Here is a 21,501-nt window from a genome sequence, read left to right on the forward strand (position 1 = left end):
TGGGGCAGCTGCATAGGAGACAAGGGTTAGGCAGGTCACACTCTGAGGGACATCTCATCCACAGTGTAAAGAACTGAGATTTAAGAGATAAAATCTCTTGTCCAGGTGGCATGTTTCAGAGTGAAAGCAAAAAGCCACATTCCTGAAGCACAGCCCTGTGCTCCGTCCATGTGGCCGAGGTGAGATCTAGTCCCTGTTCTAAAAGGAGGAGACACCAAGCAGAGCCTTGTTTGAGGCTAATTAGTTAGGAAGATCAGACTGGAATCCTGGTCTCTTGAATTTCAGTCTGGAACAAAAAAAGAAAGCCCACAGCATTGAGGCACTTAGAACTGCAGACAGGAGTGATATTTTTAGTGCCTTTAGGTGACCCCTGGGAAGATGAATCACTGCTATGGCACGCCTGGTCAAAAGATTCCACTTGAGCCAAGCATGAAGTCCCAGCACCAGCGGATGCTGGAGAGGATTCAAAGGGTCGGGCCACACCCTAGCACTTCCTGCCTCCCATCAACAAGCAAGTGCACAGATGAGGTTCACTTTCCCTGGGATGCAGCAGGTGTGTGGCCCTGCAGAGGTTTGCCCTGCAAAGGAGACCTCGCCAGCCTTCTTGAGCCCAAGTCTTTGGCTACCCCCGGGCTGAGTTGGACTTTAACCAGAGGGACGCCCCGTGGTTCAGGTTTGGTCAGTGCAAACCGGGCACAGCTGTTGGGGATCTGGCAGACTCATAGCTCAGGAAAGCCTGCAGGGGCAGAAAGGAGACAGAACCATCTAGAGAGCAGTGATCCTCAGTCGAGCCTGCCTTAGACTCCCTAGGAGGGTTCATGGAAACACACATTGCTGGGCCCCACCCCAGGAGTGGCTGAGTCAGCGGATCTGGGGTGGGGCCTGAGAATCTGCGTTCCCAAGTTCCCTGGGATGCAGATGTTGCTGATCCAAGAACCACTGTTTGAGGACTGCTGCTCTAGAGCGCCCTCTGAAGGATACCCCGAGGTCTGCACACACAGAATCGCTCCCTTGGCAGGGCTGAAATCAAGGCTTTTTTTTTTTTTTTAATGCTACTCTTAAAAAACAATTGTTTTTATAAGAATGTTTACCCTTTAAAAAATATTTATTTATTTTTCACTGCACTGGGTCTTCGTTGCTGCGCGGACTTTCTCTAGTTCCATGGAGCTAGTCTCTAGGTGTAGAACTCAGGCTCTAGGGCTTGCAGGCTCCGTAGTTGTGGCCCACGAGCTTAGATGCCCCGTGGCATGTGGAATCCTCCCAGACCAGAGACGGAACCTGTGTCTCCTGCGTTGGGAGCTCGGAGACTTAACCACTGAACCACCAGGGAAATCCTATTCTTACTTTTTTAGAACCCCAATTTTAGAACCCAAGGAGAGGGGTTTCTAGTCTGAATCTCAACCTGTAGTTATCTGGGAGACCAATAAACAAAACTCAGAGAATGGGGTGAATTACTATTTTCATTTTTTAATTAAAATATTTATTTATTAATTTGGCCATGCCAGGTGTTTGTTGCACCATGTGAACTCTTAGTTGCAGCTTGTGGGATGTAGTTCCCTGACCAGGGATCGAACCTGGGTCCCCTGCATTAGGAGCTCAGAGTCTTAGCCACTGGATTGCCAGGAAAGTCTCTGGGGTAAAGTATTGCTTTGATATTTTAAACAAATGTATTGAGATATGATTCATACATCATATAATTCAATGACTTTTCATACAGTCACAGACATGTGCAACCACAAACTGTCAATTTTAGGGTACCTTCATCACCACAGAAGAAACCCATATCCTTTAACTTCTGCACTCCTGTCTTCTCTCATCACACGCCTCCCCTAGCCCTAAGCAAACACTAACCCATTTTCTGTCTCTAAATTTGCCTGTTCTGACCACTGCATGTAAACAGAATCACACAATATGGTGCCCTTCGTGCCTGGCTTCTTCAACTCAGCACAGTATTTTCAAGGTTTCATCCATGCTGTCACCATTGTCATGCTTCATTCCTGTTCGTGGTTGAGTAATATCCCTTTCTCTGGTGTTTGCATCCCAGCAGCGCCTTCTGGGGGCGTTAACATCCCATGCAGGGAATGTGCATGGTGGCCTTTTCCAAGCAGTTGAAAGAGCTGGGTGTGAGCTGGCCGACTTAGGTTAAGTACTAGGAGTAGCAGGTGCCTCTGGGGTCCAACACGGACCCTCTGCCCTCCTCTGATTCTGCTTCAGGGCTGGCCACACACTGACAGGATGCCCCTGCATCACACAGGGTGCTTCTTTCTGCCTCAAGGAAGGAGGGTGGGAGCTCTCTAAACAGCCAGCTCTGAGCAGGGCAGCCCTGGAGTGGACGTCGCCAGGGCCTCTGGGAGCTCCCACCCTCCTTCCTTGGGCAGAGGGTGTGTGAGGATACACTGGCTGCTGTGGGACTTTCCAATTCATTGATACCCCTCAAAAAAGGTGCCATCTCTGTCATCCCTCAACCTCCAACCTAGGGCATCTTTGCTTTTGCCCACATGTAGGATCTTAGTTCCCTGACCAGGGATCAAACCCATGCCCCCTGCACTGGGAGTTCAGAGTGTTAACCATGGGACTGCAGGGGGGTTGCTTGTGATGCCCTCGAGGAGCAGGACATGGCAGCCACGTGGCTGTTGCTAGTCACACCTGGGACACCTGTTCTGGGAGACTTTGGCTGCCAGGTAAGACACTTGGTAAAGAAAGACCTGGAGAGAGATATGGCGGATTCTTGGTGGCTCAGACAGTAAAGAATCTGCCTGTAGTGCAGGAGATATGGGTTCGATCTCTGGGTTGGGAAGATCCCCTGGAGAAGCAAATGGCAACCCACTCCAGGATTCTTGCCTGGAGAATTCCATGGACAGAGGAGCCTGGTAGGCTAGAGTTCACGGGGTTGTAAAGAGTCAGCCAACACTGAGTGACTAACCCTACTACTTTGGGGGAAAGAGAGAGACCAGGGGGATGTGGGGAGCAGAGCAGAGAGAAAGAAATGAAGGGGGAGGGGCCCCAGCTGTCTCAGGCCCCAACGTGTAGTAAGTCTCGGGGAGCTCCTATCTGGCTGTGACTGTGAGACCCAGGACAGTGCTATTTCCATGAGCCCAGTCAACCCTGAGATTCGTCAGCAAAAATAACTGCCATGGCTTTAAGCCACGGCTTGGGGTGACTCACTACTCAGACACAGATAAAGCACCCTGTGAGCAGCTTTTCCTCCTTCCTGGTCTCGCTCGGCTTCCCAGCTCCCCAGGTCAGCCGCCTGCCTCCAAGTCCTTGTCTAAGGTTCTCTCTCTGTTCAAAGGACCCAAATGGACGTGGACCTTCTGGGGAGGTGAGGTAGTCCAATGTGGGTAATATAATTAGCCCAAGCTTTGGGTGCTTCATCTGGAAAATGGGAGGCGTCTCATTTCTAACCTAAGATTCTTCTGGAAGTAAAAGAATCCAAGAGAATTTACTATCTGTTAGTTGGTATCCCATCTGGGGCAGCTCAGTGGCTCAGAGGCAAATCTGAATCCAGTTTACAGGTGGAAACTGGCAGGCAGGTTCTTCCCACCATTCTCCCAAAGCTGAATTACCAAAGGCTCAGGGGAGCAACGCCTAACCACAGTGTCTGGGCTTGTCTGCTTGCTGGTGGTGGCCTTGAAACCCCTGCAGGGCATCAGAGCTATCTATCTGCCTCTTCTTGGGCCCTAAGGGCAGTAAAGGGACTCTGTTCTTAAGGAAATGCTACTATCTTTCTGATAAAGATAACCCATTGCTTGTTTTTCTTTTCTAATCAGATTATCCCAACTGACACAAATTTAGGCAAATAGTTTAATTTCAGGTCATAGGACTTCGGGCTGTCATTAAGGAACTGAACAAAACTTGGTAAAATACAGTAATTAGGAGCATAGTGAAAGCTGACTGGGAATGCCCCTGCCTCCCATGACACCGAAAGGCAGTCTGGTTAACTTCCAAATTATATTTGGGCTCAACATGCAAAGTCCTTTTTCATTTGGGCAGAGAAAATAGGACTGAAGATTACTACAATAACCACACAAGACTAGGGCTTTAATTATAAAATAAGCCATACCCTAGCAGGCAAGTCATTTTTAATGTGTTTCAAGAATTGAATACTTCATGGAGTTATAAACAGAAGGGGAAAAAAATTCAACATGCAGGAAATTAACTAAGAAGAGATAAGAAACAGAAAAGCTTTGGGTGTCATACAGTTACAATATAAAAGCAACAAATCAAAAAAATAGCACACATGGTAACAGGCTTCAGTAACATTAACAGCCAGAACATACTCAATGAATTATCAATACTTAATCATCAAAAATCTAATTCTGCAAGGGAGCTGGTAGTAATGATGCATTTCAGTTGATCCAAAGGGCTTTTTCCTTCCATCACAAGCAAACCTGTAAAGACGGCTCGAGTAACTTGGAAAAGTAGAGTTCCTTTTCTCAAAGAAAACTGACACAGGAAGGTTTTTCTCCTCCGGCCCCACGCCCCCAAATTTGTACATTCATTAATTCTTCTAAGGCAACCAAACTACAATTTCTTGAGACCACTGAACCGAACACCCTGCAAAGCCACAAATTCTACCCGTGTAAAAATGAAAAAAAAAAAAAAAGAGCGATCTCCAAAACTCTGTAAAGTGCAGGATGGTTTAGGTTACAGCTTTTGTTGGATTTCAAGTTAATGTGTCTTTATAAAAGAAAGGGTGGACGGACAAGAGTGACTCAAGACCCAGCCAGGCCCTGGGTTGAAAAATGACCCATATTGGAAAGGTGACAGATGGATCGGCCCTCAGGGATCTTTTCAACTCTGCACACTCTGCTGAGGTAGGAGCTTTGGAAGAAATGTTCAATGTCTCAGGGTGTTAGCGCATCCTCATCACACACACTGCCCTTTTGCTCAGCTGGGGCCCAAGACAGTCACATTCCTGGGCTATGTGTGACCTCATACAACTCAAAAGCATGGATCAGATCGTAGCCATGGCAGAGAGTCATGTCCATGGGAGGCGGCTATGACAAGACCCTGGCGCTGACCTCGGGAGGGGTGGTGGTGAGGAGATGGAAAATGAAAACCCTGGCAGGCAACTACAAAATGGTTATCAGCAAATGGTATAAAAAAGTATCAAAACATTTCAAAAACTTTAAAAACTGCCAGGCTTGGCGGACACAGCGGGCGGGCTCTCCAAGCCCCTGGAGAGTGGCCCTACATTTCAGAGGTTTATCCTGGAGGTCAGGGACATGGCCTCTTCCCCTTTGAAGGTACTCAGAATCCATGGAGACAGCAAGGATGTCCATGCCACATGGCTGGAACTGCCCCTCCAGGTTTAGGAACAGGGGTCTCAAGACTCTAACCAGAAGACCTGAGAGCCACAAGCTCAGTGAGATGCTGGCCAAGGCGCATGCTATGGAGGAAAGGGTAAGAGGAGGAGGAGGCTACTAGGTATACAAGGGGTGGGAGTGGAGTCCTTTCACTTCCTACATGGCTGCCTGTCTCCCAGAGGTCCCTACTGGCTTAGGGGCCAGGCCCTTAACTCACCTGAACTCAAGAGTGGGACCCAGGCCTGCAAGGGACGCCACTTCCCTTGGGCATCTGGGCTGCCATCCAGCACTGAACACCCTTTAGGGCTGACTTCTGCAGTTCCCACTAAGTCACCATGTGGCCAACTTATGATTAAGGGGCAAAGGGAAGGGCATTCAGAATAAAAATACACACATGAGGTTTTCTGCTCAGATTAAGACCTAGAAGGACCTAGACCTACCACCTGACAGTCTAGATTTCTAAAAGCAGCAGGATGTTAGAAATACAGATTGAGCCATACACACAAGCAAGGTGCTAAGATAACCTCTGTATAAACAGCAGACAGACCACTGTAAGTAACAAGGATTCTTCAGCTTTCTTTGTCATTACATTAACATCTTAAGCAAACAGGGTTCCAACTCAGGTGAGGATCTAACTCAAAACGTACCACTCACATGAAGTTAAAACTCTAGTTCTTTAAAAGAAAAAAAAAAAAAACAGAACTTGAATAAACCCCATCATTCTGAAAGATCAAAATAAGACAATCAAGGTGTTGTCAAAGTTCAAGGCAAATAGCTGGGAGCGCTGAGCTTGACAACACGATGGGGAAAGTTACCATTTCTGTCTCAGCGTGGCGGCCAGGAGACCCCAAGCCTTTGTCACTGCGGCTGGAAATCATATTATTGTGGTTCTGCAGTTTGAAGGGCCGCCTGCTAAGTGTGCCCCAAAGCTCTGCCCACCTGGGTTACAGACTTTTCCTCCAGTCTTAGTTGGATTGCACAGCACACTGATTTCCACCTTAAAAGTGCAGACAGCAGAAATCTGCCACAGTCCCACGCTGCGCTCTCCCACCACTGCCCCACCCAGGCAGGCACTGCCCCCGGGTCACAAAGCTCCTCTCCATGGACCCCAAAGAGCTTGGAAAAACCTTTCTTGGCACAGTGAAGCCACTGCCAACTGTTTGAAGTGGGTCTACAAGAAGAAATTTTTCTCATCGACCCTACCTTTAAAAGCCCACTCACGCCTCAATCATACCAGATTCTAAGGTGCGTAGATCACAAACATCCTTCACAGTGGCAAGAAAGACATCAAGGCACGAGAAAATCGGAATAGAGGTCAGCAGCACACCCTTACTGTCAAAAGCACAACAGCTAGCTTGGGCTAGAAACCCACAGCTGTCCTCCTCCCGAGGTCAAAGCCTTCCTGCTCCTCAAAGCAAGCATGGTCTTTCCATGTGCTCAGCCCAATCTGCCCCTGGATTCTGGTTGAATGAACACCTCTTTGCTCATGACCTGGGCTGAGCTGGGAACAGACCACAGGTTCTGTGCCTTTCAGGGAACAACGACACCTGCCTTGGAACAGGAGGAGGGTAAGCTCTCCCAAGGTTGGCAGTAGTGCTATAACGCGGATTCTGTGGACGGCTGGATTAAGTTTGAGACGAAAGAATTTCCCCTTCAATGCAGTTTGGAGGTGCAGGGTTGATGGAGGGTTAACAGGTGACACAGGACTTCTCAGAGCCTTCAATACACCGAAATGTTGTATCAAGGAGCTCCAAGAAGGTGGACAGTTTTTTGGTTTATTTGTATGCCTTGCAGAACCTCTCAAGGGTTTGTAAGCCTTTAGCGACTTCCACAGACTAAACATGCAGACAGGTCACCCATCTCATGAGAGGCGGCGGTCATTTGGCTACCAAGTTTTCAACTCTCAGCTGGCTCTCAGTTCTCCTGGTCACTATGGAAACAGGCCAACCAAAACCACAGTGAACCTTCAAGTGAAGGGGAAGGAAGTGCCATAAAGAGACGGAAAAAAGGAAAAGAAGAAGTTCACTGAGCTTATTCTAATGCCAACGTTAACAATAAATCAAGAGGTGTTCTCGTCTCTGCAGTAAGATCTCTGCCACAGCACGGATCACTAATGCCTCCCTTGGCTGCTGATTAAAACCTGCTCCACACCCATTGTCCTGGTGTGACAGGTGGCTTGGGCAGGAGTCTCGAACGCTCCTTAAAGGGCACACACTACTGCTATCAATTCTGGTAACTGCGGGACCAGCAGGGGTGGTCACGCATCTCAGGAGGAGGTGCGGAATCCACCATCACAGCTCATACAGACTGGGAGACCTCGACCCCTGGGAGGAGGCCTGGCCAGGATCTCACCCGTCCTTAATGGTGGGAAGCAGCTCGAGACTTATTGAAGAGTGTGCCCCCAGCACAGGACTACCTGGCGACGGCCGGGAGGGATAGGATCTGGCGCTGGAGTTGCGGAGAAGCTCCGACAGCCTCCTCTGGTCAGGGGTCCCCGGGCCCTCCTTCATGTGGGAGCCTCCTGGGGCGTCTCAGAGCGGGGGTCATAGAATACAATGGCACGTTCCACCTGCCCCCTTCTTTCCTGAGTGATAAATGGAGATTCGTGAGGCTCAGTACATCAGTAATCTAAGAAACAGTGGGTTCCAGAAGAGACAGTAAAAAGACCAAAGCACAAATTACAGAATAACGCTTATCAAGAGCCTTGTGCCTGTTTTCCTTTCTCCCTTGATTACCTGTTCCCTTCTAGAATTTGGGAAGATGACCAACCGGGAGAAACGGTTACCTGAGGAAGAAAGGCCAGTGGGGAGACATCCCTGGTGAGAAGTCCCACACCTTACCTGACTGCCTGGGTTGCTGGTGACCCTCGGTCACTCTCCAGGAGTCTCTCTGTCCTGCTTGTAAAAAACCACCTGGCCAGTGATTCCCAAGCATGGCTGACACTCAGGCAATCCAGGGGCAGTAGTTTTCAGCCCCCCTCTTGGCCCCCCACCCCTACCATCACTCCTGGTGGTTTCAGAATCGATAATTCTGAGGTGGGGCCCAGGAACCTGGGTTTTGAAAAGCTCAGACAGGTTTGGGGAGGCGTGGACTCCAGGGCCTGCACTGTCGCACCGGAGCCCTTCATTCCACTACAGAAACTTCTGGGTCACTCTTGCCCTGGCTGCTCTCAGCGGGATGGTCGGGGGGTGGGGGTGGGGGGGCACCCACAGGGGTTGATGACTTGGGAAGCAGCCCCGCACAGACGCAGGGACCACTCCTGCCTGGGCCCCAGGTTAATTACTCAAGCAAGATGATATGTCAAGTCATGTAGAATATTTAATCGGTTACTGTGATACCATAGAAATACCAAGAATCATAAAAGTAAAAAAAAAAAGCTGCTAAGTCGTACATAATGGTGCCGGGTTCTCCCGGGTGGCTGCGGGTCTGCCGGCAGGCCGGGGGTCACTGGCCGCGGTCCTGGGGCCTCTTGCCCTTGCCCTTCCTCTTCTTGTCCTCCAGCCGCGGCTTCAGGGCGCACACGCAGGCCGACACGCCGGCGATGGCCTTGGGCAGCTCGGTGCCCTCGCTCCACTTGTCCTTGTCGCGGTCGTAGACCTGCACGGTCTTGGAGAAGGCCGTGTTCTCCCAGCTGTAGCCCCCCAGGATGTAGATGCGGCCCTCCCACACGGCCACGCCCGACTCGCTGTTGGCGTGCAGCAGGGGCGCCACGCGCGTCCACTGGTTGCACTGCGGGCTGTAGGCCTCCACGCCCAGCACGTCGAAGCGCTCCATGGACTCCAGGCTGTCGTCGCTGCCGCCGATGGAGTAGATGCTGTCCCCCAGGCTGCACATGCTGTGCCAGCCGCGCGCCGTGCTCATGGGCCGCCGCTCCTCCCACACGTCCGTCCGGTGGTCGTAGCACAGCAGGTTCTTGCGGTAGGGGCCGATCTGGTAGTCGTGGCCCCCCGAGATGTACACAAAGTCCTTGTAGATAGTGCCTGCATGGCCGTAGGTGAACCTGCAGATGGGTGAATGGACAGAGGGAGAGAGGAAGCTAAGGGCTTGCCTAGGACAAGGTCAAGATTTCCATGGTCAGCTTCCCCATCCACGGTCGTCTGGGTTTGGGTGATAAACTAGGTGCGTTACAATCCACCCTGCTAGTTATTCTGGGGATCGAGGGACTCAACTCATCACGTGAAGCATGAGGCCCAGGCTGGCACACGGTCATCATTCTATTCACAGGTGACCGGGTAGGGCTTCCCTGGCAGCTCAGTGGAGGAGCTGGGAGCCACACCCAGACGCTTACCCCATACCCTCTTCTAACTCCCAGGGACAAAGATCCCTAGACACTCAGGCGTGTTCCACAGCAAGCCTGCTTCAGAGGCTGCCCTTGCAGGTTTGATTGCAAGGAGCTGGTCAGATAAATGACAGGCCCTTCTGCTAAACTCGTGATGATAACAAACGCAGTGAACGGACAGCTGGACAGGGTGGAACAGTCATCACGTCCCCTTCACGGATGAAGAAGCAGAGACAGCACGGGATGGGGACACCTGCTCGAGTCAGATGGAGCACAGACAGCCTCTACCCTCTGAACGCCTCCTGCCCAAAGTTGAGAGGCTTTCAGTAAATCTCTCACTCCCTGAACCCAGAACCCACTCCCTGAAACTCAGGCAGTGAAGAGACTTGGAAATGGAACACTCGGGAGGCCCAGAACAGGCGCCCTGACACGTCACCACTATGCCCTCTGCTCCTCATGCTGGTATTTACAAGCCAGGAGACTCTGCCTGGAATTGGAGGCCAAGATACCGAGAGAGGCAGGTGGGCTCAACCGCCATCCCAGAGCCTCAGCGTCTGTAGGTCTGCCCCCAAGCCCCAATCACCTTGGCAGGCCGGCCACATAGGACCAGGAGTCGGTCTTGGGGCTGTAGGTCTCCACTGAGGAGAGTGCGCCGTTCTCGTTTCGGCCGCCGACGGCCACCAGCATGTCCTCGATGGAGGCCAGGTAGAAATCCACGCGGCGCTGGTTCATGGAGGCCACCTGTGGAGGCGACACACCTGTACTTCCCCATTCCCAAACTCGGGTCAGCATCAACATCCAGCACTGTGTCCCCAACCTGCTCCACGGAAGACACAGCCCAGGTGAGGCAGCGGCCACGTGAGTCTGGGGAAGGGAGCCAAACTGGAAGAAGAAGGTGGGACCCTCAAGACCTCATGAATCCCCATGAAGGGCATGGAGAATTCACTTCCCCAAACCTGTCTGGCACACGTGGAATAGAATTCTGCAGGACACATGGGTCCCAGCGGCTGATGGACTGGTTTTCTGAAATGTAAGTTCACCTTTCCCCTGGCCCCCCACAATCAGATATCTTAAAAATTAGTACTGATTGCCATCCGTGTTGACGGGCAGAAAGTGACACTCAGCAGGAAATTACCAACAGGAGATCCAAGCTTCTGTTTTCTTTTTTAAAGACATTCAGGACATTCGAATTAAAGATATTAACGACAAGCAGGACATTCGAATGAAGACAGTCCCACAGGCGACCGTACGGTTAGGCTGCCACTGCTATGAAGGTCTGGAGGCCAGCCTTCAAGGCTGGGAGCTTCCTTCTTGTGGCAAGACTTACAAAGTGGTTGGTTTTAGATTTTTGAGAATAAAATCAAAAGGTCATCTGAGTCCCTTCTGAGCCTTGAGCTCAGGAAAGCCCCAAGTTAGGTCAGCAGACTGAGATGTGAGTATAAAGACCGGGACAGACTCAAGTGGGTGGTGCTGTGGTTCTGGGGAGCAAAGGAGCACAACCCCGACCCCCCAAAATGTGAGCTACAACCGTGACCCTGGAAGGTCAATGTCCCCCGACCTGTTTCCAGAGGGAGAAGCTGAGATTTGGAGTGGGCATGGAACCGGCCTGAAACTCTCAGCTACAATTTAGCCAAGCTGGGCCGTGAACCTGGGTCTGATACCAAGACCCAGGCCCTTCCCAGAATTAGCCACCACGCCTGCCACGGGGCCATGGCTCCTACGAGGAATAAGCCTCTGCAGCCTCCCTGAAGCACCTCCAAGCCCGTCCCAGAGAGGGGCTTGGCGGAGACTCCGAGACCTGGGGAGGCTGTCAGAACTATGGGTCAAGTCCCCAGACCAGTGCCATCCAGGGTGGTAGCCACTAGCCTCACGTGGCTATTCACACTCAAGTTTAAATGAATGAAAATGAAATAAAACTGAAAACTCAGTTCTTTAGTCCCACGGGCCACACTTCAAGCCCTCAATTGCCACAGGTGGCTGGTGGCTACCGTTGGATGGCACAGACATAGAACGGTTCTGCCGGTACAGAGAGTTCTATGGGGCAGCGGTGCTCTGGACGTGGCCCATCCCTGCAGAAGGTGGCCAGTCACCCCTCACCGCCCCCATTAGGGGGCCGTGATGGGGCTCATCACTTTATCACACCTAGTTCAGAAGCAGGATGGCCATCCAGGCCCAAGAGAAGGGGGTGGGGGGGCAGTCAAGACTAAGGTTAAGGAGATGGAAAGTCCTCAAGAGTAAAGAAATAATCTGGCTTTAATCTCACCTTGATCCACTGTTTACAGCGGGGGTCATACCTATAAAGGAGATTGGAGGCCGCATCCCCTCCGTTGTCCCGTGAGAAGCTGCCGCCGGCGATGAAGATGAACCCCCCCAGCACGGCAACGCAGTGGTGGCTCCGCCGGGCTGGCAGGGGCGTCTCCTTGACCCACTGCTCGCTCTGGGCATCCAGGTAGCAGGTGTCGTCGCTGAGCTCCAGACACCGCTCGGAGACCTCGCCGCCCACGAAGAGCAGGCACTCCTGGGTGGTGCGGAGGGCCGTGCGCTTGGTCTGCATGACGGGCTGGGCCGCCAGGTTGTTGTGGTAGCGCACGGCCTCCTCGATGAAGCCCTCGCAGTTGGCCTCGCGCGGCAGCAGCGAGCACACGGCGGGCTTGACGCGGTGCAGCAGGTCGTTCTTGGGGATGAGTGGGAAGTGGATGTTCTCCAGCACCTGGTAGGCGTGGGCCTCGCGCTCGGGCTGCTGAGTCAGCCACTGCAGGGCGGCCTGCAGCAGGTCGTGCTCACACTCCCGCTGCACCTCACTGCTGCCCAGGTAGGCGCACAGCTTCTGCATGGAGATGTTCTGCAGGAAGTCGGGCGTGAAGGACAGCGTGCCGAAGCGGCTGAGGATGAAGCCGTCGATGAAGGCGTCCAGCCGCTTGAGGCTGTAGATGGAGGCCAGCTCCTGCAGGTACAGGTAGTTGTCCTCGCTCACCTCCTGCTCCAGGTACTCGCAGCAGAAGTCCACTGCAGTCCAGATCTGCAGCAGGTGGGCCGTCTCCAGCACGTAGTCGATGTTGCCGCCGTCCAGCACCAGCTCCCCGCCGTACAGGAAGTCCACCACGGCCTTGAGCCCGATGTAAGAGGCGCCGATCAGCTCCACCTCCTTCTGGAAGGCCTCGCGCATGCCCAGGGTGAACATGGAGTTGAAGTAGTCGCTGCACACGGCCAGCAGGTTGCGGTGGGCCGGCAGGCGCTGCTCGTCGGCCACCAGGACCACGTCGCAGAAGAGGCCGCGCAGGCGCTGCTCGTTCAGCCGCTGCAGCACCGTGCCGGCGTGCTCGGCCCAGCGGTACACCTGCAGCGGCGAGAGCGCCCGTCAGGAGGGGAGCCCGACCAGCACTCAACACACGGCAGAGGGAGAGAGGACGGGAGACACAGCGCCAGAGCGCCTCGCAGAAAGTAAGGGTGTTCCACCGTGCGTGTGTCTACATTTGTATTGGGCTTCCCTGGTGGCTGAGATGGTAATGAATCTGCCTGCAATGCGGGAGACCCGGATTGGATCCCTGGGTTAGGAGGATCCCTGGAGGAGGGCATGGCAACCCACTCCAGTACTCTTGCCTGGAGAATCCCATGGGCAGAGGAGCCTGGTGGGCTACAGTCCATGGGGTCAGCAAAGAGTCAGACATGACTGAGCAACTTTCAGTTCCGTTTCTTTACAAATTAAATTTACTCAATCTTTCTTTTTTCCTTTCTTTTTCCCCCATCCTCCTCCTTTATAAACAGAATTCCCCAAAGTGTTCTTCATTCCCTCCTTTCCCATCTCTCTTTCCTTCTCAGCAAGTGCGTGTCATGGCAGAGGTTTGCAAATGCTGTCCCATGGGGAGGGTGAAGTTATGTGGGGCGGAGCCTCTCCGGTGGGATGGGAGTTGGTGGAGCCCCAGCTCTGCAGCCTCTGAGTCTCAAGCAGGCTCTGAGCCTCCGTTCCTGGTCTCACAAGTGAGGCTGAGGGTGTTCATCACCCAGGTTTGCGGGGGTCCTGAGACAGAACCTGGCACAGAGCTGGCCCCAGGGGAGCGGCAGCAGAGTCACCTGCTGGGCCCTTCAGTCCCCACGGAGGCACAGTGCCAACACAGGCTACAGAGACCATCCAGCAAGATTGTGGGGCCCAGAGACTAACGTGCCTGGGGAATCTTACTTTCAGAAACACGGCTTCAGCAGTCATGGCCCGGGTTAAAAGAAACGTATGTAAATTGCAGGAACACTGCTACACACCCTCCTGTGCACGTGACTGCATGCTCTTGTCTGAGCATCATGGGAACCCTCCAAGGGAGCGTCAACTGTATTTCCATATGAGGAAAAGTCAGGCTCAGAGAGACCACGAAATCTGTCCAAAATCCCACAGTGACTGACAGGCAGGGCTGGGATTTCAACCTGGATCTGATTCCCTTTCATCACCAAACTACATAGGAAGTAACAAATCAATTGACACGAATAATTAATAGGAGTTAATTCAATACATTCAGGTTGGTGGACATTGACTGACTGTTGTCTATCTGCCCTGGGCTTTTAAAGATACAAAGAAAACTCAGACTTTAGACAACAGTTTCTAAATCCTGGATGGAATAATCAGGATATTTCACACTGCTCTATTTACTCCCTATAAAAACAAGATGATTCAATATGTGGTAAAACAGACCATTCAGAAACATCAGCAGGGCGATTCAAGGGTGATTGGGAAAAAGGGCTGGGAGGGCTGGGCATTAAGTCTGGTGAGGGTGGAGGTGGGGGATGACAGAAAGGAAGACGGGGGGTGAGGCTGTGCAGGTGCAAGCAGCTGGCTGACTTGCACACAGGTCCCTAGAGATTACTTCTCAACATGTGTTCTATGGGAGGGACTTGGTTTTTCCTTCCCTTCCAAATCTGCTCTCTACCACCTCTGATGCACTAGTAATGGGCCACTTTATCTCCCTGTGGTCCTTCCCGTCCAGCCAGTTCCAACACCCATGGCTCCATCCATACGAGTCTCAGGCAACATCCTCACAATCTGAGGACACCATGCAGCCGATCCTTACAGCTCCCTTCTCTTCCAAGTCTACAGAGCCAGTCTCTCCGGCCTGACATTACAGGGTGGCTTCTTGGAGGTCCACACATGGATATTTCTGCCTATTCTGGTTATCCACAGAGAGCTGGGCTGGCCTGGTTTTGGCTTACAATTGAGCAGGAAAGGTCTGGGCTCCAGCACAAGCTGGCTTGGGGCCCCTCTTGGGTGCAGACTGAAGGAAGGAAATAAAAAGGCACCACAGGAGTGGGCTATCAAGTGACAGTGAAGGCTAGTGTCCTTGAGAAGCAAGTGAGGGGCCTCAGGTGGGCTCTGAGCCCACCCTGGTCTCCTGGTTGCTTCCAAGCTGGTGGGGGCACCGGCACTATCACAGTTAAATAGAGGTACACACGCCCCTAGCTGCGGAGTGAAAAGGAAACAGCCCTGGGGAGGGGCAAGGATAGGGAGAGCCCCGGAGGACAGCTGCCACGGGGCCATCTGCTGCAGACAGCCAAGGCAGGGACGCCTTCACTGCTTCTACAGCTGGGCCTCCAGGCTAAGTGGGCTCGTCTAGTTCTTCACCTGGGTCTCCATCACAGCCTGTTTCCAGCTGTTTAGTGCAGCAGCAGAGCCAAGAACTAAAAACAGACAAACGTAACTTCCCGACTTTAAAGGGTCATCAGTAAAAGAGTTGCAGCACTTCACGTAATTTAGAAACTCTGACCTTTGACTTTCTCCCATGACATTAACCCTGTTCATTCCTTCATTTCTTATTTTAGCACCATCCTCAAGGGCTAGGCAAGGTGAAGAAACACAGGTACTCAGGGTCTAACGCTGGGCAGAAAGGAGGAGCTATGGGGTTGTTGTTGCTGTTTAGTTGTAAGGTCGTGTCCGACTCTGCAACCCCATAGACTGCAGCCCACCAGGCTCCTCTGTCCATGGGATTTTTCGAGGCAAGAATACTGGAGTGGGTTGCCATTTCCTCCTCCAGGATCTTCCCAACCCAAGGATCAAACCTGTATCTCCTGAATTGGCAGGTGGACCCTCTGCCGCTGAGCCAGTAAGGAACCTGAGGACGGGGTACCTTACACTAAAAAAGAACTCAGGGACTTCCCTGGTGGTCCAGCGGTTAGGACTCCTCGCTTCCACTGCATGGTGTATGGGTTCAATCTCTGGTCGGGGGACTAAAGTCCCACAAGCCACGTGGCACAACCAAAATAAACAAACAAACATTAAAAAACAAAGAATTCACCATCAAATTGGATCGACACATTTTAGAGGAGATAAATGAGCAGGGGCAGCCACAGAATGGAAGACTCCACTGATCTGAGACAGGCAAGGTGTACCACCACACGCAGTAACTGGGGTAACCCTCAGAAGCAGGGTAACGAGAGCAGGGAGCAGGCACACAGAGGATCCGCCCCTGACTCCATTCATACAAGTTCAAGGGCAGGTGAAACCGCGCAGCTGAAAGCCGGGAGAGTGGCTCTGCCAACTGCAGGGACCCGGAGGGGTCTGGTTATGTTCTTTTTAACTTATCCAGGTTCGGGCCACATGGGTGTGATGAATGTCTAGAAACTCAAGGGCACGTTATGATTTGGGCACTTGGTAAGTATAAAATGTTAGGAACATAAATACAACGAACCAAGGGATAGAGAAGCCTGTTCCTGAAAGCTTCAATTCAAAGAGAAACTGGTTCAGAATCTGGCTTGAAGGGACAAAGGTTTCTGGCTCCGTCGAACTTAGAAAGCTACGCTGTCTCGGCAGCCAAGCTCCGAAACAAAGCCCCTTTGAGGCAGCAGTGAGACCTTTCTGGGTTTTCACAGCAGATAAAGCTGGGCTTGGCAAGAGCCTTCTCAGTCCGCTCAAATGGAAACAGAGTTCTCAGGGGGACCAGCCTCCCCTGAAAATTACACCCCATTCTTCTTTTTCACACATCTGTTGTTGAACCTCACTCCCTCTTTTTCTCCTCATCTATAAGTTGCTCGCAGCTCCCTTTATCTAAAATGGTATTTCTTTATCTTTCTTCATTTGTCTCCTTTTAAGATATTTTTTTCCTAATAGCTCACTGTGTCATTTAAATACATAATATAGTCTATATATCTGGGCACATATTATATGTACTTTGAAAGGGTAAAATTCTTTCCACACCCCCAAGAACACACTGCAGCTCCTTGTGAGCAACGTCAGCCCCATGGAGAATGCATGATCTAGTCCAACGATGACATTTAATCTTCAAAAAAGGAGACTTTTAAAGAAAAGGATGCTACTGATATTTATAAAGAAACAGGTGTAAATGGGGACTGTCCCACAAATTGGTCCCCTGAACCTTATCTACACTGGCTGTGGGGACAAGGGCCATTTCAAGTCACCTGAGGAGTCTGCTAAAGGTTACAGATTACCAGGTCCTGCTCCCAGATTTTAATTTAGCAGGTCTGGGGTGGGGCTGGGTATATGTACTGCCAATGAGACGCCTGCCCCCTCCCTCTTCCCAGGATGAGTTTGATGCAGTCAGTGTGACACAGGTAGGTAGCAGCGCCCTGGGGATCCACCCTCACTCACCCCTAAGGTCCCAGAAAGTCACAACCAGGAAAGGCTCTGGCCTTTCACATCAGGTATGCCAAGTGCTGCCCCACTATAAGGCTGGGGGCTGGCTTCTTGACAGACATCTTTGGAGCCTCAGGTGGAAACAGGAATCCCATGGCATCCACCCTGTCCTGTACACCTCTCAGGGTCGAGGTGCAGGATAAAGGAGTCCAGTTGTGTTTCTAACATCCACCACTGCCTTCAACCCCCGCTCTGATTTTATGATTTTTCCACTTCTTGCCTGTGCCGCCTCTAGTCATCGTTAAGGAGATTAACACCAATGCCAAGAATAGAAAATCAGCCTGTACAATGAGAATGAGCTTGTTAGAAAAACCTCACGCTTCTTGGGCAATCGGCACAGTGACCCGTTCACAGACCTTTGAGGACTCGCTGATCTTGTACGGCCGAGACACTCGCGTCTGCCGGCTTCCCTCCATCACAAACGAGATCGCAGCCCTACGACAAGAATGGGGTTTCTGAGCGTGTGGTAATAACTCGAGGTCATTCACAAATCGTAGGCTCTGCTGGCAGGTGTCAGTGACAGCAAGAGCGAAGGGAGGGAAGAGAGAGAGAACACTGTACTTCCAAGCACTCTGTCACGCTGAGCGCTGGAAACATTCGGGTGTTAAAATCAGACAACACATAGTAAGCGTTCCCTTCTCAGCTAAAGTCCCACCTCGTCTTGTCTCTAAGCTCGCCTACAAACACCTACCTTTGGATGTTTTATCAGAAGGACGTCTTTCCAATAGATCAAGACCACAATATCAATAGTTGTCATTTCAGAACCCAGACTATGACCCCAGGACCAAGTTAAGGGACTGACACCTGCTATCACATTAAACTTCCACAACGGCTTGACCAAGCTGATGTCACTTAACCCATTTCACAGATGAAGATGTTGAGCTCAAGGTCACAAAGCTAGTGAACGGCTGGGAATCAAACCTGAATCTGTTCAGCTTCAAAACTGGACAGACATGGGCCCTTGAAAGGGGCCTAGGCTTTGAGAGTCCCATCCTTGTAAAATTTCGTGATGTTCAGGATATGGTTCGGTGATGACTACCAAGCATAAAACATGTTCCGGACACAGGCGCTGTCTTGTTTTCTGTGTCTCACTGATTTCAGCCCCACAACATCACCAGGAGGCCAGCACCATTATTACCCTCAGTTTACAGAGGAGGAAGCTGACACAAGGAGGGGAAGGAACTTGCTCAGCTTCACACTCAGGAAGCAGCAGCAGAGTCAGGATTCCAAGGTAGGGAGGCTCGAAGGCTCTCAACCCCTAGGCTACTCCACTTGGCCATTAAACAAACACCCAGAGGCAGGAAACCTCTGAGAGAGAATGGGGGAGGGGACGGGGGTATGCCCTGCCAGGAACATCCAAAATAAACTTGAACAAGCAATTTAACCTCTACACACTTCATGGTGGAGTCTATGGCAAGGGCTGGTGTACTCACCCCGTGATAGGCTTCTTCCAGTTTCGGAAATGTCAAGCAACTCACTAAGAGCACACAGCCCGGCTCTGGGGGACCTCAGAGGATGGGAGCACAGGGAGGAAGGATTAAGCCAGCAACATGGGCACAAGCCATATACTGGGACAGAGGGTTTCCAGAGGGATCTATGCCTTGCTATCCAAGTTGAGAAGGGTCAATGCGTCACCTGCTGAATACACAGCTTTTGCTAACAAATAACAGTGTGACAAGGAGTCAGCGCTCTGTTAAGATAATCAGGGAAACCAAGAGGGGGCTCCAGTGATGCGGGGGAGGGGGAGGAAGCGATCCCCGTGCAGTCTACCCTGCCAGTTTCCTGGGGGGAAGGAAGGAATAAGTAGATTTCTTTTGGCAAATTAGCAGCTTTGTGACAAAGACCAGCTGTAGCCCTCCCCCCAATCCTTTCTGACTGCCCCTAGGATGCTGGGGGCTCAGAGACGGAAGGGAAGGACACCAGCATCCATCCTACTCTTCACCCCTGACTTCCTTGTTTCACCTTCACCCTCCGAGACAGGTGTCACCGCCGCTCCTGATGCCCAGGCTCAGGTGGCCGTGGGGCCCGCCCAAGGTCACCCGCAGCAGACGGTCTCCACCACCCTAGGCAGCCAGCCAGGTCTCAGGTCTGCCTTCAGTGCTAAAAGCTTTGTTTTCTAGGCCAACGTTTCTAGAGAGAGTTTTCTTCGTGCGGAGGCTCCCTTTTGTCTGAGGGCAAGCGGTTCGGGGGGCCAGCTGCTCCAGGAGTGTGGGTGTCAGCTGCCTCCTGTGCTTTCTGCAAGCAGGTAAGGGGTCCAGGCCATCCGCAGGCACGGTGGCGACACCGAGTGAGGCGTTGAGAGGTCTTTTTACTAAACACGGAACAGAGGCCACGTCCGGGCGGCCGGAAGGGTCCCCAGGGAGCCCGGGTTTAAACCCTGAAACCTGTCGGACCGCGGCGCTCCGGGGATGGGGGTAACCGCGTCGTGGAGGTGGAGGTGTACCTGGACGCCTGCCCGCACTCACCGGCCCGGCTCTCGGCGGACGCCGCCGTCGCTTCCTCGGACCCGGCACCCCTAGGCGGAACCGCCGGCACAACGGCCGCCGGGCGGGCTCGCGCGGGGCGCGAGGCGGGGGAGGGCGCGGAGCGGGGTGGCGCCCGGAGAGGGCGCCGGGGGCGGGACGCAGGGACACTCGCCCACCAGGGCCGCGCGCCGCCGCGCAGGCCGCACCTGTCCCACCTGCGGGGGCGGCAGCCTCGTCCCCAGCCCCGAGCTTCGGGGCCGGCCCCTCGCCCCGCGGTCCTCACCGGCGCTCCGCCGAGCACAAAGGGCTCCCGCAGGCGGAACCGCGGCGCCGGCGACCCTCCCGAAGCAGGCCCGCCCCCCGCCCCGGCCCCCGGACGGCGCGCGGCTCCCGGCCCGCGCAGGAGCGGGGCTCGCGCAGAGGCCCACCTGGGAGGGCGCGCTACTGGCGCGGCGCAGGGACCCCTGGCGGCGGGGCCGAGCGGGCGGGGCGGCGGGGCCGGAGCGCCGGAGCCCGCGGGCGGGCCGGGATCGCGGCCATGGCTTCGCCAGGAAGTGCGAGGCCGAGGGCGGAGGCTCGCGCGGCCAATGGCGGCGGCCGGGAGCGGGGCCTGCTAGGGGCGTGGCCTGCGCCGGGTGGGCGGGGCCTGCGCTGGGGTGGAGCCTGCGCCGGGAGGGCGGGGCCTGCGCGGGGTCCGGGCCTGCGTGGGGTCCTCGCCCACCCCTCCGCCCGCACACCCTCGACCCCGGGACTAGCTTACGGCCCCGGCGGGGCACTCAAGAGTCAAGCATCGCGACCTGCCTCCTGGGTGTCGACCGCCGTCACAGGCGCAGGGACAAGGCGTGGACCGGACAGGCGAGGTCCCGGGCCTGGGGGACCTGAGTGCTGGGCGGGGACATCGCGTTCGGCCGGCCTCTTTGCGTTCACCTACAGCGAGGTCTTCGCTGGCCCCTGTGTTAAAGTCACCATTCCTCTCTTTCTAATCTTCTCAATCATTCCTTGTTCATTTGACTTACTCTTCTCTCTCCCTGGGGCTTCCCTTGTGGCTCAGCTGGTAAAGAATCCGCCCGCAATGTGGGAGACCTGGGTTCAGTCCCTGGGTTGGGAAGATCCCCTGGAGAAGGGAAAGGCTACCCACTCCAGTATTCTGGCCTGGGGAATTCCATGGACTGTATAGTCTATGGGGTCGCAAAGAGTCGGACACGACTAAGTGACTTTCACTTTCACTTTCTCTCTCCCCGACTGGAAACCCTGGAAGCCCGCCGGGGCAGGATTTGCTGCCAGCCCCAACGCTGGCACCTGGTAGCCTGTTAGTTAAGTATTTGAGGAATAAATGAGCTTTAACCACCACGTATCTATCATTGTCAAACTTATACTATAGCCTGAATGAACCTTGGAAACATTATTCTAAGTGAAAGACATGGAAGACCGGGTATTGTGTCAGTCCATTTATATGAAGTGTCCAGAACAGGCAAATCCATACAGACAGAAAGGAAATTAGTGGTTACTCAGGGCTGGAATGTTGAGGGAAATGGTGTGGCTGTTAACGGATGTTTTGGGGCGGGAGTGTGATAAAAATGTTCTGAAATTTGGTTGTATTGATGGTTGCACAACTCTGAATAGATGAAAAACCACTGGATTGTACACTTAAAAAGGGTGGATTTGGGATTTCCTCAGCGGTCCATTGGTTAGGACACGGCTCTTTCATTGTCATGGAGCAGGTTCGATTCTTGGTTGAGGAGCTAAGATCCCACAAGCCGCAGAGCACAGACAAAGAAAAAAAACTAAGGAAGTACTTCAGTATCAAAAGGGACAAGCACA

The 21,501-nt window shown here is 53.0% G+C and overlaps 1 protein-coding gene across 3 annotated transcripts; it reads right to left on the reverse strand.

The window, feature by feature from the left end:
- Nucleotides 1-8,609: 8,609 nt before the first annotated feature.
- KLHL36 (kelch like family member 36) lies at nt 8,610-20,281 on the reverse strand. 3 transcript variants are annotated; one of them, XM_043436160.1, is made up of 5 exons: nt 20,109-20,281; nt 17,572-17,650; nt 11,852-12,925; nt 10,172-10,329; nt 8,610-9,309 (listed from the first exon to the last, which is right to left on the reverse strand). In XM_043436160.1, the coding sequence occupies exons 2-5, from the start codon at nt 17,629-17,631 to the stop codon at nt 8,754-8,756; spliced, it is 1,848 nt and encodes a 615-aa protein (XP_043292095.1). In that variant the 5' UTR covers nt 17,632-17,650; nt 20,109-20,281; the 3' UTR covers nt 8,610-8,753. The 3 variants fall into 3 exon arrangements, with proteins under 3 accessions (XP_043292095.1, XP_043292097.1, XP_043292096.1); XM_043436162.1 differs by lacking the exon at nt 20,109-20,281 and adding an exon at nt 19,659-20,101; XM_043436161.1 differs by lacking the exon at nt 20,109-20,281 and adding an exon at nt 19,681-20,043.
- Nucleotides 20,282-21,501: the final 1,220 nt, after the last annotated feature.

Source organism: Cervus canadensis, chromosome 18, assembly GCF_019320065.1.
Source record: "Cervus canadensis isolate Bull #8, Minnesota chromosome 18, ASM1932006v1, whole genome shotgun sequence".
In the NCBI taxonomy this organism is placed as follows: Eukaryota; Metazoa; Chordata; class Mammalia; order Artiodactyla; family Cervidae; genus Cervus; species Cervus canadensis.

Bases quoted from the DNA above. Each gene is read 5' to 3' on its own strand.
- KLHL36 (XM_043436160.1), bottom strand. From the start codon at position 17,631: ATGGAGGGAAGCCGGCAGACGCGAGTGTCTCGGCCGTACAAGATCAGC. The intron at 12,926-17,571 runs GTCTGTGAACGG...TCGCCGCTGCAG, and splicing joins AGATCAGCGAGTCCTCAAAG to GTGTACCGCTGGGCCGAGCA. The intron at 9,310-10,171 runs GTGATTGGGGCT...ACCCATCTGCAG, and splicing joins TATGTGGCCGGCCTGCCAAG to GTTCACCTACGGCCATGCAG.